This window comes from Erinaceus europaeus, chromosome 4, assembly GCF_950295315.1.
Source record: "Erinaceus europaeus chromosome 4, mEriEur2.1, whole genome shotgun sequence".
In the NCBI taxonomy this organism is placed as follows: domain Eukaryota; kingdom Metazoa; phylum Chordata; class Mammalia; order Eulipotyphla; family Erinaceidae; genus Erinaceus; species Erinaceus europaeus.
Genome location: NC_080165.1, coordinates 75444652 through 75462895, shown reverse-complemented (window position 1 = coordinate 75462895; position 18244 = coordinate 75444652). Strand labels below are relative to the sequence as shown.

General features: G+C 36.4%; 1 protein-coding gene across 1 annotated transcript in view; it reads left to right on the top strand.

Moving 5' to 3' along the window:
• Positions 1-18244, top strand: part of COL19A1 (collagen type XIX alpha 1 chain) — a 388031-nt gene that overhangs the window by 162516 nt on the left and 207271 nt on the right. The window contains exons 12-14 of the mRNA XM_060190822.1: positions 4956-5009; positions 14458-14511; positions 17007-17042. Coding sequence (XP_060046805.1) covers positions 4956-5009; positions 14458-14511; positions 17007-17042 — 144 coding nt within the window. The remainder of the gene's footprint in view (positions 1-4955; positions 5010-14457; positions 14512-17006; positions 17043-18244) is intronic.

Sequence of the window (18244 nt, the reverse complement as noted above, 5' to 3'; positions counted from 1 at the left end):
GCAACAGTAAATGGAAGAGATTTCTGTATGTCTTATTCTTCAGATTTATTTTGCATAAAGAAATGCCACTGATTCTTGTAGATTGATTCTGTAGCCTGTCACCTTGCTATATTTTCAAATAACTTCCAGTAGTTTTCTGCTGAATTCTTTAGGTTTTTCTATGTATACTATCATATTATCTGCAAATAGTGAGAGCTTGACTTCTTCCCTTCCAGTCTGTATTCCTTTGATTTCTTTCTCTTGCCTGATTGCTATGGCAAGAACTTCCAATACTATGTTGAAGGGTAATGGTGATAGTGGACAGCCCTGTCTTGTCCCTGATCTGAGGGGGAATGCTTTCAGCTTCTGTCCATTGAGTCTGATGCTGTCTGTAGGTTTGCTATATATGGACTCCACGATCTTGATGAATTTCCCATCTATTCCCATTTTTTAAAGTGTTTGGAGAATGAATGGGTGTTGGATTTTGTCAAAGGCTTTCTCTGCATCTATTGAGATAATCATGTGTTTTTTGGCTTTTCTTTTACTGATGTGGTGAATGACATTGATTGACTTACGGATATTGAACCAGCCTGAATTCCTGGGACAAATCCCACTTGGTCATGATGAACAATCCTTTTGATAGACTGCTGTATTTGGTTGGCCACGATCTTGTTTAATATTTTGGCATCTCTGTTCATCAGAGATATTGGTCTGTAGTTTTCCTTTTCTGTTGTGTCCCTATCTGCTTTTGGTATCACAGTGATGTTGGCTTCATAGAGGTGGGAGTGTTCTTGTTTCTTCGATCTTGTGGAAAAGCTTTAGAAGTATGGGTATTAACTGTTTTTGAAGGTTTTGTAGAATTCATTTGTGAAGCCATCAGGTCCAGGACTTTTATTGTTCAGGAGATTCTTAATAATGGTTTCGATTTCTTTGTCTGTGATTGGTGTATTTAGGTTTTGTAGTTCTTGGTTCAGTTTTGGAAGGGCATATGTTTCTAGGAATTCTTCCATTTCTTCCAGATTCTCTAGCTTGGTGGCGTATAGTCCTTCCTAGAAGTTTTGCATGATTTTCTGGATTTCTCTGGTGTCAGTTCTGATATCTCCTCTATCGTTTACAATTCTATTAATTTGAGTCTTCTCCCTTTTTTGTCTAGTGTGTATGGCTAGGGGTTTGTCAATTTTGTTTAATTTTTCAAAGAACCAACATTTGGCTTCATTGCTCTTTTGTATGGTTCTCTTATTTTCAATGTTGTTTATTTCTGATCTAATTTTAGTGATTTCTGTGTTTCTGGTTGCTTTAGGGTTCCTTTGTTCCTCTTCCTCTAAGTCCTTAAGGTATACAGTAAGGTTGTTTATTTGAGCTTTTTCTTATTCCTTAATATGTGATTGTATGGCTGTGAGTTTCCTTCTCAATACTGCTTTAGCTGTGTCCCAAATATTTCGATAACTTGTGTCTTTATTTTCATTTGTTTCCAGGAACATTTGAATTTCTTGCTTGAGTGTCTCTCTGACCCAGTGGTTTTTAAGCAGTATGTTGTTTAGTTTCCAAATTCTGTGTCTTTTAGTAATTTTCTGTTTGTTGTTAAATGTTAGCTTTACTACACTGTGGTCTGAGAAGATACTTGGGATGATTTCAGTGCTGTTGAATTTGTTGATGCTGTCTTTGTGGCCTAACATGTGGTCTATCCTTGAGTATGTGTTGTGTGGATTTGAAAAGAATGTGTATTCTGTTTTTTTGCGGTGTAGGACTCTGAAAATGTCCAGGAGGTCTAGTCTTTCCATCTCTTCATTTAATTCTCTTATTTCTTTTTTGTTTTAATATTTTTATTTATTCCATTTTGTTGCCATTGTTTTTTATTGTTGCTGTTATTATTGTTGTCATTGATGTTGTCATTAAATAGGACAGAGAGAAATGGAGAGAGAAGGGGAAGGCAGAAAGGGGAAAAGAAAGATAGATACCTGCAGAACTACTTCACTGCTTGTGAAGCAACTCCCCTACAGGGGAGGAGCCAGGGGTTTGAACCGGGATTCTTAAGCTGGTCCTTGTGATTGGCGCCACGTATGCTTAACCTGCTGTGCTACCACCAAACTCCCAATTCTCTTGTTTCTTTGTTGATTCTCTGCTTTGCTGCTCTGTCTTAAGTGTGAGAGTGGGATGTTAAAGTCTCCCACTATTATTGTATTACTACTGATGTATTTTGTAATTCTTTCAGTAGGTGTTTGATGTATTTAGATGGTCCCTCATTGGGTACATATATGTTAGTAACTGTTAAGTCTTCTTGGCTGATTGATCCTTTAATCATTATGTAATGGTCTTGATTATCTTTCATTACTTTATTTAATGTAAAATCTATTGTGTCAGAGATGATAATGGATGTTCCTGCCTTTTTTTGTGGTCCATTAGCTTGTATGATAGTTTTCCATCCTTTCACTTTAAGTCTGTGTTTATCTTGTTGTGTTAAATGGAATTCTTGCAAGCAGCATATGGTTGGGCCATGTTTTCTGATCCATCCTCCCACTCTGTGCCTTTTAATGGGTGAATGTAATCCATTGACATTTATTGATATTATGGATTTTATGTATTGTAGTGCCATTATTCAACAATTTTTTATTTGCTCTGATATATTGCAAGTATTATAGTGATGTTTTTGTTTATAAGAGGTCTTTTAGAACCTCTTTCAGGGCAGGCTTGGTAATGGTTGCATCCTTTCACTTTTGTCTGTCTGAGAAGGTTTTGATCCCTCCATCTAGTTTGAATGAAAGTCTGTCAGGATAAATTATCCTTGGTTGAAACCCTTTTTCATTCAGGGCTCGATATTTTTCCATTCTCTTCTGGCTTTTAGAGTTTGAGTGGAGAAGTCTGCTGATTGTCTTATGGGTCTTCCCCTGTATATGACTTTTTGTTTTTCTCTTGCAGCCTCTAGGACCCTTTCTTTATCCTTACCTCTTTTCATTGTAACTATGATGTGTCTTGGTGTCTTCAAGTCTGGGTTGATTCTGTTTTGGACTCTCTGGGCCTCTTGAATCTTAAATGTCCTTTCTGTTGTTCATGTCTGGGAAGTTTTCTTCTATAATTTCCTCTAGAATTTTTGCTTCCCCTTCCTCTCTTTCTTCCTCTGGCAGGCCAATTATATGAATGTTACTTCTTTTGAGATAATCCCACATGTCTCTGTTGTTGTTTTCATTGTCTCTCAATGTCTTTTTTAGCTCTTTTACCTCTTTCTTAGTTTTCTCTAGCTCATCCTCTGTCTGGCTAATTCTATTTTCTGCTTCTGTTAGTCTGCTTTCCCTTCCCTCAGCTTCTTTCTTCAGTTCAGGTATTTCAGCTTTCAGTTCTCTAATTACCTCGAGGTAACTAGTATTTTCCTTGAGGGTCCATCTGTTGTTTCCCTAGTTCTGCTACCCCTTTTCTCTATAGTTGTCTTCATTTCTGTGATCATTAAGTTTACTATTGCTTGGAAATTTTTCTTATCTATGTCTACTTCTGACTGATTTTAGTTTCTTCTGGGATCCCGTCTTCTTTCATTGTAGTAGCAGTTTTATTTGCTCTTATTTTAACCATTATTTTTTTATTGAGGTGTTTTTTATTTTTATGTTCTGTTCTTCATTTGTTGTGTTTTGAGTACAAGCCACGCTATACTAAATACCTTTATGACGAATGCAGTCACCAACCTCAGATATTACAACAGTAACTGAAGCAAGGATTGAAGCAGTTTAATCAATACCAGTTAGCTAAACAATGCTTCCAGTCCAAGAAAAAAAAATATCAACCAAATTCATATGAAAAAAGTAAAGAAAAAAGGGATAGCAAGTGTAGACAATTATGCAAATATACTGTCCACTGTAAATTCATTGGGTAGCAAGAGAACAAAGGGAAGTAGAGAAGAGACACACACAAAGAGAGTCCACTCTGAGTCAGATTTCTTCCCCAAAATAATTCACAACTGAGTATCAGTATATTCAGAACACATAAGAAGGAGGAAGGAAAAAGAGAAGACACGAATGAAAAAAAAAAAAAAAGAGCAGTGAATGGAAAGAGTATTTTTTTTTAACTAGCTAGGAGGAGGGAGAAGGGGGAGAGTGGATAAAGGAGGTAGGCAGAGTGAAACAAGTTCCTCTCACAATGGATAGGACTGCCAGTCACCTAGCAATGGAAAATACACTAAAAGTTAATTTTGGTCAACTTGAAGGAGGGGTGGAAAGGGACATGCATATATAATAATAATAATAATAATAATAATAATAATAATAATAATAATAATAATATATCAGAGTGAAAAAAACTCTAACAGTCAGTCTGCAGCTTGGAAGGCTCCTGATTGACTCAGGCAGCCTGAGCAAAGACAGCCAATTGTTAAAAAAAATTGTTAAAAAAAGATTTTCAAACATCTATCGATATCTGTCTATCATCTATCTACTTACCATCTATCTGTATATCTGTCTCAGCCTCTGTCTCTTTTTTTCAAAATAATAAATTATTATCTTTATGTATTGAATAGAGACAGCCAGAAATTGAGAGAAATGGGGAGAGAAAGAGAGAGGGTGTAGGGAGAGAGAGACCTGCAACAGTAATTTACTACTCTATATGTAGGGACCAGAGACTTAAACCTGGGTCCTTGTGCACTGTAACATGTGCACTCAACCAAATGTGCCACCATACTACACAGCCCTCTTTGTCTTTATCTCTATCTGTTTTGTGACTAGAGTTATTGTTAGCTGCATGACAGCTCCACTGATCCTAGTGGCTATCTCTTTTTCATGGTGGAAACAGAGAGAAAAGGGGGAGGGAGAGAGAGGTAGTGAAAGAGAGACAATTGCAGTACTATTTTACCATGTGTGAAGCTTCCCCCCCTCCAGGCTAGGATCAGAGGGTTGAACCCAGGTCCTTGTACATGGCATCCAATGTTTTATACTGGATGTATCACTCCCTGATTCAGAGATATAACATTTTTCATTGTATAAATTATTTCTCTCTAGGGTGAGCAAGGAGAAAAAGGAGATCCAGGTCTGGCTGGCATTAATGGACAAGATGTAAGTCTAACTTTTGTTTTCTAATGTTCTGTTTGCATTTTGCTACTTAGCAATCTAATACTATTAAGATTCAACGATTCTTGGGAGAGATAGAAGCAATCAAAGCAACTTAAGAATCAAACCAGTTTTTTAAAAATTATGTCCTCATGTAAAAGAGAATTATTGAGAGATAGAGAGATTAGAATACTACACATTCTGGTACATGGAAGTACCCAGAACTGATAGTAGATTTCTGGGGCCAGAGTCCTAAGGCATACAAGTCCCATGATAGAAAACTGAAGCATCATCCTGGGTCTCAAGATAGTTTCTCCATGACAATGTTTTTAGCTTCATAATATCAATATCAATATATATATATATATATATATATATATATATATATATATATATATATATTCTTTGGTTTTATATTACATACATTGTTTCACTCTTAACAGTTGTTTTTTTCTTGCTATATATCTAGGTTACTTTTTAAAATTCTTCCTTTGTCTTTTTTTCTCTTACACTCATGTGTCTGCTATGGCTTTGGTTCTTACCCACTTTCAACTTTTCATCTTATCTCAGACCTCTGTCTACTGAGGGGTCTGTATAGGTAGCATCACAGTGATGAAAAGGAACAATGGGAAGGAAAATGTTTACCTGTATCATTTAACCTTCCTAGTAACAGTGCTTCAACCTCAGGCAGATGTTTTCCTGTATTCTCAAGTCCTAGCATCTCCTTCACTTCATCTCAGGATGATCATACTTCTAGAGCATCACTTTCTATCTTATGATGAAATTAGAATTGTCGAAATCTGAGGTTCCTTCCAAAATGTATACATTTTTCTTCAGTTCACCACACTTACCATTTACTATGTATAAACTAACTTTACTTGGAAAAGTGCCTACAGTGAAAAATTTTTTCCCACTCTTTCTATTTTTTTTACTTGCACAAAAAGGTTTGGAGGGTTCTGAAGCCCACATGAACTGTTTTATGAATATAAGAATAAGGAAGTTAAATCTAGTTTTCCCATGGTGCAAAGGCATTATGATGACTATCTTGGATGTAGTAAAACATCACAACAGGTTCAAGGACTGATCATTACATCCCTTGGATCTGCCTACAAAGGATATGAATACCTGAATGGTTGGGAGGGTCCTCCAAAAAAGAAATATGCTAACACTTAACCCTAGAAATAATACCAGCATATAGCTCCACTCCCTCCCTCCCCCTGTCTTCCTGAGAAATCCAGGAGATAGAGAGAAACAGTGAGATACCTGCAGCACTGTTTCAACATTCATGAAGCTTCTCCCCTGCAGGTGGGGACTGGTACCCACTGTTGAGCTCAATGTCTCAATATGATCAAATTGTTGAGAGCCCATAATTTAAGGGATAATGTGAACTTTCTTCTTTGATAACAATATTGAGTCTTTCACATGCCATCAATCACTAAAGTATCATTTCTTTACACCAGTAATGTTTAATGTACCTTATTAGGTACACCATAATGCATGACAAAGTACAGTAACATTTCTCACATAGTTATTTAATTAATATGCAGATGATATTCCTTTTCCCCTAAATTTGTTAAAGATATTCAGGTATTAAGACTAAGAGAAAATGAGAAAGAATAACACAAGTTCATTTTTTTTTCTTTCCTGCTATCAGTAGAAATAAAATTTTGAAGACTCTTGCTACTACGTCATTGGTGATGGTGCTATTAAAATTGTGCTATAGATCATAAACTGTTTACATGAGAGTTTTGAAATTTTATTCTAATCTCACTATATGGACTAGGAGAGTAGGGGTGATACATAGCATTGCTATTTTTAAGAGGTAAGAAATACAGGCTTAGGAAATTCAGCAACTTTCATTTAGAAAATGACAAAATCAGCCATTAACCCTGCATGTTTGATTAAAAACCTATCTTATCCTATTAAATCATGCCACATTTGTCATTTTCTTTTTTTAAGTGCTAAAATAAACTGAATCTGCAAACTAAAGATCATATAGTACTTATAACACTTCACTCTGATTTTCAATAAATACAGGTATATATCCTTAGGGAAATGAAGGATTATTATGATGATAGCTATTTCAATTTGAATTAAAATCAGACCATCATGCGGATTATAACTAGAAGCATTCTTTTATAGTGCATAGTTAATGTATTCAATTGACCACCCTAGTCAAGGTACTTTTCAAGTCAGAGAAAATGGGAAGAATTTAATATTTCTACTAAAATAAATTCAAAAGCACTTTTGTAGCTTTACTTTTTACCTCTTGCATACATATTGATGTACATGTATCTTTTAATAAATTCTTCTGTTTCAGCTTTCCTACAAAATGGGAAAGATCCATTTCAGAAAGTGTAAACCTTCTTTAAAGGAGACTTTTAAGTAGCTCAGTTTCTCAGTGGGACACTAATGTCATTTGGGATAAGACAAGTCTTTTGCCTACTGAAACTGTCTCACAAGAATACAATGTTTAGAATACTTGAGGCTCACAAACTGAATGTTGCTAAAATAATCATATTAATCTATACCAGTTCAATCTGTATTACTGAATACAAAAAAAATATTGAAGTTACAAAGCTGAGCTATCAACTTGGAACAGCTGGTACCAGTGCAAGGAAATAAGATATAGTCAGTGGAAGAAGGGGGGAACAAATGAAGTGACTGGTTAAAATTTTTGTGAACATTATTTGGTAGCATCTGATTTTTAAAGATTCTACAAACTATAAGAATTCTAATAAACTAATTTTCCAATAAATTAATTTAATAATGTACCTGTTTTTATAACACTGCCCTTAATACTGTTCTATACTTTTCAACTTGTTGTAAGATAAATTCCTCCCTCCATATAATATGCAGTCAGTTACTTGCTGTTTGTAGTCTTTTTCCTCATGAATTTTATGGAGAGTCTTGGTAATAGATGCCCATCTTAATTAATATTGAATGTAGAGTTTTTTCCATTTGGTTCTTTATGCTTTAATGGTGAGTGTTGTATCTCCAGTATTTAATAACCATTGATAACAGCACCAGTTTGACATGAGAAGTTAAATTGCACTTGAAGAAAGAAAGTTATTGTTTTTCAATGTCTATCATGATGCTATGGCCTTTGTACTTTGTCACAGGTAGAAATAAGTTACATGGGCCTATTTCAGTGACCATAAAGGTGGAAGTCTGATAAATGCAGTATTTTTTCTATTGCATTTTACTCTTTGTGAGTCAAAACCATTGTTACAGATCCATCAATCTGAATACAAAACTGAACAGAATGAGCTATTAAATATTCCTTAAACTTGGACTGTAAAAGTAAAAACAACATTTATTAAATGTCTACCAAGTGCTAGGCGTTTTCACAAGCTGTGATTCTCTGGTCATCCCTTCAAGATAACTGTTATGTATAGCCACCTTATAGGTAAGAAGCTTACAACAATTTACATAGCATTATGCATGTTAATGTTCTTCCTTTTCTGATTTTTCTAACTCCCTATCTCTGAAGGCTTATGCACCTCCTGTAGAATTAGACATTTCTGAGAGTTATTCTCTTCACCCTATTATATAACACTATAATTACACTCAATATTCACATCAGTTTGTAATCGACTGCATTATTATCCCATCCTTTAAATCAAACCAAGGTCTTTTAACTGACTTAACTACTGATTAGTCTCTTTCCTACTACAAGTTATGGTTTGTTTTAGTTTGTTAGACAATGATTTTAACATCATAATCTATTATTTTATGCCTAAAACAGTATTTCACAACATGTATAGTATGTAATGATTCTTAATCATCTGTAACTGGGACAATTATATGTCAAGAAGAAAGCATAATCCAATGCCCACTCCCTAAGTCAACCATTTTCCTGAATGGCATGCTAAAATGTGACCTTCTATTCTTAAAAAAAGTTTTGAAAGTTCATATGTTCTTAAGAACATGGGATTTAGTATTACTTGTTTAGAGGTGTTCAATAGCCTTTTTTAAATTCACAGATGTTTGGTGTCTATCACAGTCATTTCATTGTCATGACTTTTATTTTTCTCAGCATTTCACATCAATAAAAAGAAAGCCTTTTAAAAATAAATTTCTCAACTTCCTAATAGTGCAACCCTTAGCCAGTTACTAAAGCCTAGTAAAATTCAGCTTTGATGCCTTCTTTCCCTAACTCCTTTTCTGGGATGTCTGCAAGTTCTGCCTCCCAGTGTATGCATACTGATCACTTCTCTCCATCTCTGCTGTGACCAGATTGTCCTAACCATCTTATTCTTTAGCATGCAAAGCATTTCTTCTGCTTCCAGCATTGCTGCCTACAGTGTTTTGTTTTTTTTTACATTGTAGCAAAAGTGAATTTTTAAACAGTATGGGATACCATTGATCTGCTTAACACACTTGTGAATGACTTTTCATTGCACTAAGAATAAACTCTATTCATCATTACCATGGTCTGCAATTTTCTATATTCCATGACCTCTCGTTAACTTTGACTTTGTCTCCTGGCCTTCCCAGAATTCTTTTAACACCCCTTTCACCTTGGGAGATTTTGTGCTTGCTGTCTATTCCTTCCACTCCCCAGTATGTCTCCTTTGGATTATTGTATAGCTTGATTATTTGAAACAACAAATGTCACCTCCACATAAAGGCTGTTTTTGAGTACTGTAACTGAAATAGCATTTCTCTCCTCCTTCACTCTTACTTTCATACCTTGCCAATATTGGTTGCAGTTCCACTTAGCCACCAGCTAATTGCCCCCCTCCCTCATTTATTGTCAAGCTCTGGGCCCCCAACCTCCTTTCTTTAATCCCCTCTTATTTGCTTTGTGTTATTTACTTTTTAAAAAATGTATTTGTAAAAAAGGAAACATTGAGGTAGTTGGGCTGTAGCGCAGTAGGTTAAGTGCAAGTGGCACAAAGCACAAGGACCAGAGTAAGGATCCTGGTTTGAGCCCCTGGCTCCTCATCTGCAGGGGAATAGCTTCACAAGCAGTAAATCAGGTGTGCAGGTGTCTATCTTTCTCTCACCCTCTCTGTCTTCCTGTCCTCTCTCCGTTTCTCTCTGTCCTATCCAACAACAATGACATAAATAACAACAATAATAACTAGAACAGTAAATCAAGGGCAACAGAAAAGGGAATAAATAAATGTTAAAAAATTAAAAAAGGAAACACTGACAAAAACCATAGGATAAGAGGGGTACAACTCCACACAATTCCCACAACTGGAACTCCGCATCCCATCCCATCCCATCCCCTGATAGCTTTCCTATTCTTTAGCTTTCTAGGAGGATGGACCCAAGGTCATTATGGAGTGCAGAAGGTGGAAGGTCTGGCTTCTGTAATTGCTTCTCAGCTGAACATGGGTGTTTGCAGGTTGATCTATACTCCCAGCCTGCCTCTCTCTTTCCCTAGTGGGGCGGGGCTTGGGGAAATGGGGAGTGAGATCATCTAGTATTCATTCTTCTTCTTCTGCTTTATTTCTCTTAACATGATTCTCCAGCTTCATCCTTATTGTAGTATGTGAGAAGATTGAGCGCAAGAATCCTGGCTTTTTATTGTTGTTGTTCAGAGTTGTACCCCTCTTATCTGACAGTTTTTGTCAGTGTTTCCTTTTTTAAAATAAAAATAAGTAAGGGTAAAATTAATTCAACCCTGTTTCAATAGAAGAGAGAGAGCTTAATTCTGAATACAAGGACAAGTAAGAAGTCAACAAGCAGAATAATGCAACTGATGGCTGGAAAACTACCAAAAGTTGACCTCAAGTGTGAGAGTGAATGCCTGCTGAACTGACTGTTGAGGACTCTTGCTAAGGGGCCAGGTGGTGATGCACCTAGCTGAGCACACACATTACAATGCACAAGCTCCTGGGTTCAAACCCACAGTCCACACCTGCAGGGAGAAAGCTTCATGTGTGGTGAAGTAGTACTGCAGGTGTCCTCTCTCTCTCTTTCTCTCTCTCTCTTTATATATATTCCTCTCAATTTCTCTTTCTCTAAAATGTAAAAAATAAATAAATAAAAATAAGAAAAGCAGCCTATAAAATTTTTGAAAAAGGATTCTTTTTTTTTTTTTTTTTTGCCAGGAAAATCTGACTTTTATTTCTTAAATACTGTGAAGGAAGGGGGGAAGTGAGGAATGGTCCCCTGGCAGGGGAGGATCATAAACAAAAGAGCTTAAATAATATGATCCACATAGTCAACAACTGCCACCTCTCCAGATTCAAAGGAGGTCTCGAAACTTTACATCAGGCTCAACCTGATGCTGTTGACTGGCTATGGAAGAAGGGCAAACGCTAGAAGAAGAAGAGAGAGGAGGGGAAGAGAGAGAGGAGGAGAGAAAAATAGACACCTGCAGACCTGCTTCACCACCTGTGAAGCGACTGCCGGGGATCCTTACGCTGGTCCTTTCGCTTTGCGCCATGTGCACTTAACCTGCTGTGCTACCGCCCGACTCCCTAAAAGGATTCTTTCTAAAAGAAAGGTATGAGTTAGGGAAATTGACCAGATATCATTACGAAGTAGGGGAAAGAATCCCCTAAACTGACTTATAATGAAGCTTGCTAAAACTGAACTACATAGATCAAAGACAGGACAAAACAGGGGCCAGTGTTAAGGCCTAGTAAAGAGCAGGACTCAGATGAGCTTGATTAAACTTTGATTTATTAAGGTTTTCCCAAGCAGAATGTAAACTTTATTTTTATTTATTTATTTATTTATTTATTTATTTATTTATTTATTTATTTAAGAAAAGAGACATTAACAAAACCATAGGCTAGGAGGGGTACAATGCCACACAATTCCCACCACTCGGGGATATCCCATCCCCTCCCCTGATAGCTTTCGCATTCTCTATCCCTCTGGGAGTATGGACCCAAAATCATTGTGGGTTGCAGAAGGTGGAAGGTCTGGCTTCTGTAATTGCTTCCCCGCTGAACATGGGCATTGACTGGTCGATCCATACTCCCAATCTGCCTCTCTCTTTCCCTAGTAGGGTGGGGCTCTTTGGAAGCGGAGCTCCAGTACACATTGGTGGGGTCGTCAGTACAGGGAAGTCTGGTTGGCATCATGCTGGCATCTGGTACCTGGTACTGAAAAGAGAGTTAACATACAAAGCCAAACAAATTGTTGAACAATCATGGACCTAAAGGCTGGAATAGTGCAGATGAAGATGGGGGGCGTACTCTCTGCAGACTTTTGTGTACTTCTGCTTTCAGGTATATATTTTTCCCTGGTTTATGGACACGTGTGAACATATGCTCTATCTCAGGGGACCTGATCTATATCTAGGTTTGGGGACTTTATTGGGGAGTGGAACACTTGAAATGGAATTAGAGAATACTATAAAAGGAAAGGTCTCACCCGAGTGTTGAAGCTGAAGGGTTGTCATTCCACACCTGTAGTCTCTGGACACAGTCTGAAGTGAAGCATGCTGGGGTGGCACTCGTTGCATTGATTAGGTTGCGATCGGTGGATACAATATTATTTGATATGAATTGAGAGAAGCATGCGGGAAAGTGGGCCCCATCCTAAGATTCCAGGACTGAGGGAAGGAAATATAGGCTCTGTAGTGGAAATGTGAGGTTCCTGCTGTCTTAGGGTTCAAAAAGACAATGGATAGTTATTGCTATCATCACATTATTTGGTGATTGGGTTAACTTTGAAAAGTCCCTTTGTTAGGGTTCACTTTTATAAATCTTTGAATAGTATGAGTCAATAGAAATAAGATATATTATATATCATATTTATGTATTTATAGATGTATTATAATTTTAAGACAAATTTAAATGTATTATGCTTCCTGGTAATAATCACATTAAAGAAAGTAAAAAAAAAAAGCTGAAATTAATATTAGTAGAGTATGTTACTTAATCCATTATATTAAAATTTTTTATTTTAGCATAAAAGTACAAAGTTATTATTGAGATACTTTACATTCTTTTTTGTACTAAGTGTGAAAAACTCACTGTGTTTTACATTCATAGCATATATTAATATATATCAGTCTTGTTTTAAGAACTTAAGCTATGTATTGTGTATATTTAACTATAGTGGAAAATGAATCTAAAAGCTGAAATATTGACTGCACACAAGGTTTATAGTAAATGTTTACTGAATAAATGGATGAGTAAAGGAATGAATTAGTAGTCAAAAGTATTCAGTGAAATGTTTTTTTTTTCTTAAGTGTTCAAAATATGTTGCTAAACAGAGTATATCTTGCTTGATTTAGGAAGAAGTGGATCTTTCAAATAACAAGACAATATTGGTTCTTGAATATGCTTTAATTTTTTAATTCATTTTTTTCAATAAATATTGGTTGAGAGGCCAGTTGGTGGTGCACCTGGTTAAGTGCACATAGTATGAAGTGCAAGGACCTGCACAAAGATCCCAGTTTGAGCTCTTCACCTGCAGGGGCTTTGCTTCACAAGTGGTGAAGAAGGTCTATAGGTGTCTGCCTCTCTCCCTCTCAGTCTTCCCCTCCCACTTTCAGTTTCTCTCTGTCCTATCCAATAAAACAGGTGATGGTGCTTGGTATTGTCTATTTGCCACAAAATGCCAGAGCAGTAATAACTGAATTCCTCAGCTAGGACTAAGTACAATACCTAGATCTATTGTGCACTGTGGAAGTTCAGAGTATTACTGTTTCCAATAATTTTTACTTCCTCATCCAATGTGTTAAATTAAGGGTGGAAAACATTATTTTCCCCCTACTTACCACACAAAATATGTCTGCCTACCTTTCTTTCTGTTTATGCTATGACCTATAGCTGTAGGATTTCCTCTGGTGAAATCCATTGAAGTACTCTTGAAAACTACCATTTCTGCCTGGGATTAACTAAATACCCATTAAAATACCCAAGAGTTCAGTTAATTCAAGAAAATATTTATCTGCTATATTGTCCATATCTTAGCTTCATTTGATATATTTATAAATCTAGCATAAAAATATAGGAACTATCTCCATTTTGTGAGTGATAAGGAAAGAATATTTCTTTCATCCCTTCCCCCCTCACACACTCCCTTAGATTTCTTGGTAGAGACATAGAGTTTTTTTTTTTTTTTTACTTAACTCTTGATTTTTTGGCATGCTTAATAAAGGCCAAATCAATGCTAAATCAGAGGTATTTACAACATCCACAAATTTAATCCAAAGTGGATACTTAAAAGCTCATATAGACTGAATGATGTTCTCCCAGATGGTGAATTAATGTAATTTTAGCAGGAAGCAAAGTTGCACAAATATGCAGTATTGAGGACTCGCACTGATTTAATGTATCTATAACTACCACAGCACAGATGTTGCTTATCATTTTAGTGCCAGTTGTCTCTGTTTCTCTTTATATTGCACACTGAAGAATGGGACTTGGGAGTTCAGTTAATTATGATTTATTTTATGACTAATGACTTGCTAGAAACTGAAGTTTTCTGTGAATTGTGTGTAGAAATCACATTAGTTGTTTTCTTTGTACAGGGTTTGAAAGGCGATGTGGGTCTTCGTGGTCTACCTGGCCCAAAAGGAGAAAAGGTATTGTACTTAGCCAGTAAAGTGCCTTTTAAAAATAAGGAAACCCTAAGAACCACGCAGTGACTTTTCATTGATACTGTTTATTTGCCACAAGTTAATTTGTTAAAATTAACCAAAGGCTATTATGCTAAAAAAAAAACATCTGAACAGGCAGAGCCTTTTGGTTCATTGAATTAGTTTGAAGAGACTAAAAGCAGAATTGCTAGTTGACATTAATTTTGTAGTTCTAAGATTTCTTGCTTAACCAGCACTAAGTATTCCATCACCAAATTAACAACCATGCCCTATGTTGAGGAACTTTGCCAACAGCAATAAACTGCTGCTGTAACAGGGAAGCAGGTTGGCTTTACAGGGGGGAAAATGGCTAATTTAGTATCTCAATATTGATATGTTCAATAAATGTTCCATCTCCTACCATTATTCCTGGCGTTTCGTAATTGTGTATAGGCAGTGTCCTTGGGGGAAAAAAAGAAATAAGAAATAGGGAGTCCCCCACCTGCAGGGGGAAAACTTTGCAAGTGTTGATACAGTGCTGCAGGTGTCTCTTTGTCTCTCTCCCTTTCTATTACCCCCTTCCCTCTCAATTTTTGGCTGTCTCTATCAAATGAAGATAATAAAAAATAAATAAATAAAAAGAAATAGGGAGTCAGGTGGTAGCACGGCAGGTTTAGCGCAGGTGACGCAAAACTCAAGAACCAGTGGAAGGATCCTGGTTTGAGCTCCTGGCTCCCCACCTGCAGGGGAGTAGCTTAACAAGCGGTAATGAGAGGGGGAGAGAAAGAAAGATACTGCAGACCTGCTTCACCACCTGTGAAGCTACCCTCCTCCAAGTGGGGAGTCAGGGCCTCAAACCAGGATCCTTCTGCCGGTCCTTGCGCTTAGCGTGGGGTGTGGTTAACCCAGTGTGCTACTACCCTGATCCCTGTCCCCCTGTTCTTTTTTTAAACATTCTTTTTAAATCTTTATTTATTTATTGGATAGACACAGCCAGAAATTGAGAGGGAAGGGGATGATAGGGAGAGAGACAGAGAGGCACCTGCAGCACTGCTTCACCACTGGTGAAGCTTTCCCCCTGCAGGTTAGGACTGGGGACTTGAACCTGGATCCTTGCATACTGTAACATGTACGCTTCACCAGGTGTGCCACCATCCGGCCCCTCCCCCTATTCTTTAATTACTATTTTAAAATATTTTATTTATTTATTGGATAGAGCCAGAGAGAAGTTGATAGAAGAGAGGAGGGGAAATAGGAAGAGAGACAGGCACTGCTTCACCATTCAGGAAGCTTTCTTCTTACAGGTGAGAACTGGAGATATGATCCCAGGTCCTTTTGCATTGTAACATGTGTACTCAACTAGGTGCACCATGACCCAGCATCTTATTCTGTATTTTTAATCCATTTAGAAATCCTTATCAGAGTCAGGTGGTGGCACACCTTATTAATTGCACACATTACAATACACAGGGACCCAGATTCAAGCCCCTGGTCTGCATCTGCAGGGGGAAAGCTTCAAAAGTAGTTAAGTAGGGATGCAGTTTCTCTCTCTCTCTCTCTCTCTCTCTCTCTCTTCTCTGTCTCTCTCTCTCTCTCATATCTCCCCCTCCATTCAATTTCTGTCTCTATACAGTAATAATAAAATAAGAAAAGTTAAAAAAGAAATCCTTATCTACCTTTAATATTTGTATTTATGGCAAAGTTATCCTGCAACTTTATACTTATTGACTGACTGAAGCTATGTCAATGTTTCTTAACAACTATTGGTTATTTTTGTCCAACTGTGCTTATGAAATAAATATGAAATATAAATATGAAATAAATAGGTACCTTGTCACAATAAAGAACAGAAATGGCATATAAATTAGAAAACTGTGAACTTTAATAATATCAACCATTTTTCAACATTTTCAATGGTTTATTAATATATTCACCAGGTACTTTATATTCACATAGGTCACTAAATTTTTGAATTTAAGAATACATAAACATAGGCAGAGTTTCTTATAATTCATTACTAGCATAATTCCATTTCAGCAGTTTTAAAAGAGGCAAAGGGACAGCTCCTTGCAGTTGGGAGGCATGATGTGAGGAGATACAATTATTACTTCTGCTGTTCTTCATACTGACTTTGTTAGGAAAAAAAATGATCTGTCATTTTGACATGTTACAGCTGTTCCATTGACAAGTAACCATATTTAGAGATGTGTTTTTTCTAATTCTGGATTAGTAGACAAAAGAATAGAAAATTAAATTATTTTAATTATTCAAAACAAATTGTACTGTTGCACAAGGTGTGGGAGTGTACTAGCTGATATTTATATCATTAAAATTAAAAGCAGATAAAATTCCTCATTATACAATGATTTATGTCAAGATGAAATTAAACTTTTCCTTCTTTTAAGATTTTACTAGACACTTTTTCTGTCCATTCAGAAAAATTTTAAATATGTGAAAAAAAGATCTACTGATAATTGCAACTTTTTTGTAATTTATTTTAGGGAGACATAGGACCTCCTGGACCACCATCCCTAATTGTAAGTATTCTTGAACTCAAAATTCAAAGTCAAAATAGATTGTCATGTCTATATTCACACCACATCATGACTAATGAAAAATTAATAAAAGGGTATTTTGAGAAGTGAAACCTAACAATAGATTTATCCAGATTTCCAATTTTATTTTATTTTATTTTATTTTATTTTATTTTAGTGTGTAGCTTGGTCTTATATATGTGCAAATTATACCACTCATGGACAGGTATTTTTTCCAACTCAGAGAAATAGAAGAGAGAGACAGAGAGAAAGAGTGAGAGAGAGGGGGAGAAGAGAAAGAGAGAGAGAGAGAGAGAGACTGACTGTGGCACCAGAGCTTCCCCCCGGTATTGTGGCAATACAGTGTGGCTCAGAACTTTAGACCTAGACCACCAGTGTGATAAAGTAGGGACCCTATCTGACAAATTATCTCTCTAATCCAGAGATATTGGATTTTACAGATGAATATTCTATTTGCCACAGTCAAGTAGTTAATCTTGGGTTGATTATGCAAGTACTACTAGAAAAGTCTGGAAGCAGTACCTATTCTAAACAATCTTCTCTTTTCTCCATATGGTTAATCATTTGGACCCCTAAATATCTGATTAGATATTTTTATGTGACATTTAAAGTTAGTGAAAGCAGAGAGAGAGAGTTTTATTTACTCTAAAAAATATAATATATATATTATATATAGTCAATCTGTGTAAAAACAGTAAGTGCTTAAATTAAATATTACATTTTTTTAAAACCTGTACAAAACCATCGCTATTTTTCTATGAGATTCACTTCTAGCAAATGATAAAATGGTCATATTCCCATAACAGATTTATGAGTAAAGTCTGTAATGTGCAAGTATGATGTGATTGTTCTTAGATGGTTCATCATTTATTAAACAATTAATCATAAATATACTATGTTTTTATTTATCTTTTTTATTTATAAAAAGGAAACACTGACAAAACTGTAGGATAAGAGGGGTACAACTTCACACCACCAGAACTCTGTATCCCGTCCCCTCCCCCCAGTAGCTTTCCTATTCTTTAACCCTCTGGGAGTATAGATCCAAGATCATTGTGGGATGCAGAAGGTGGAAGGTCTGGTTATTTTAATTGCTTCCCCACTGAACATGGGCATTGATCCATACTCCCAGCCTGCCTCTCTCTTTCCCTAGTGGGGCGGGGTTCTGGAGAATAAGAGCTCCA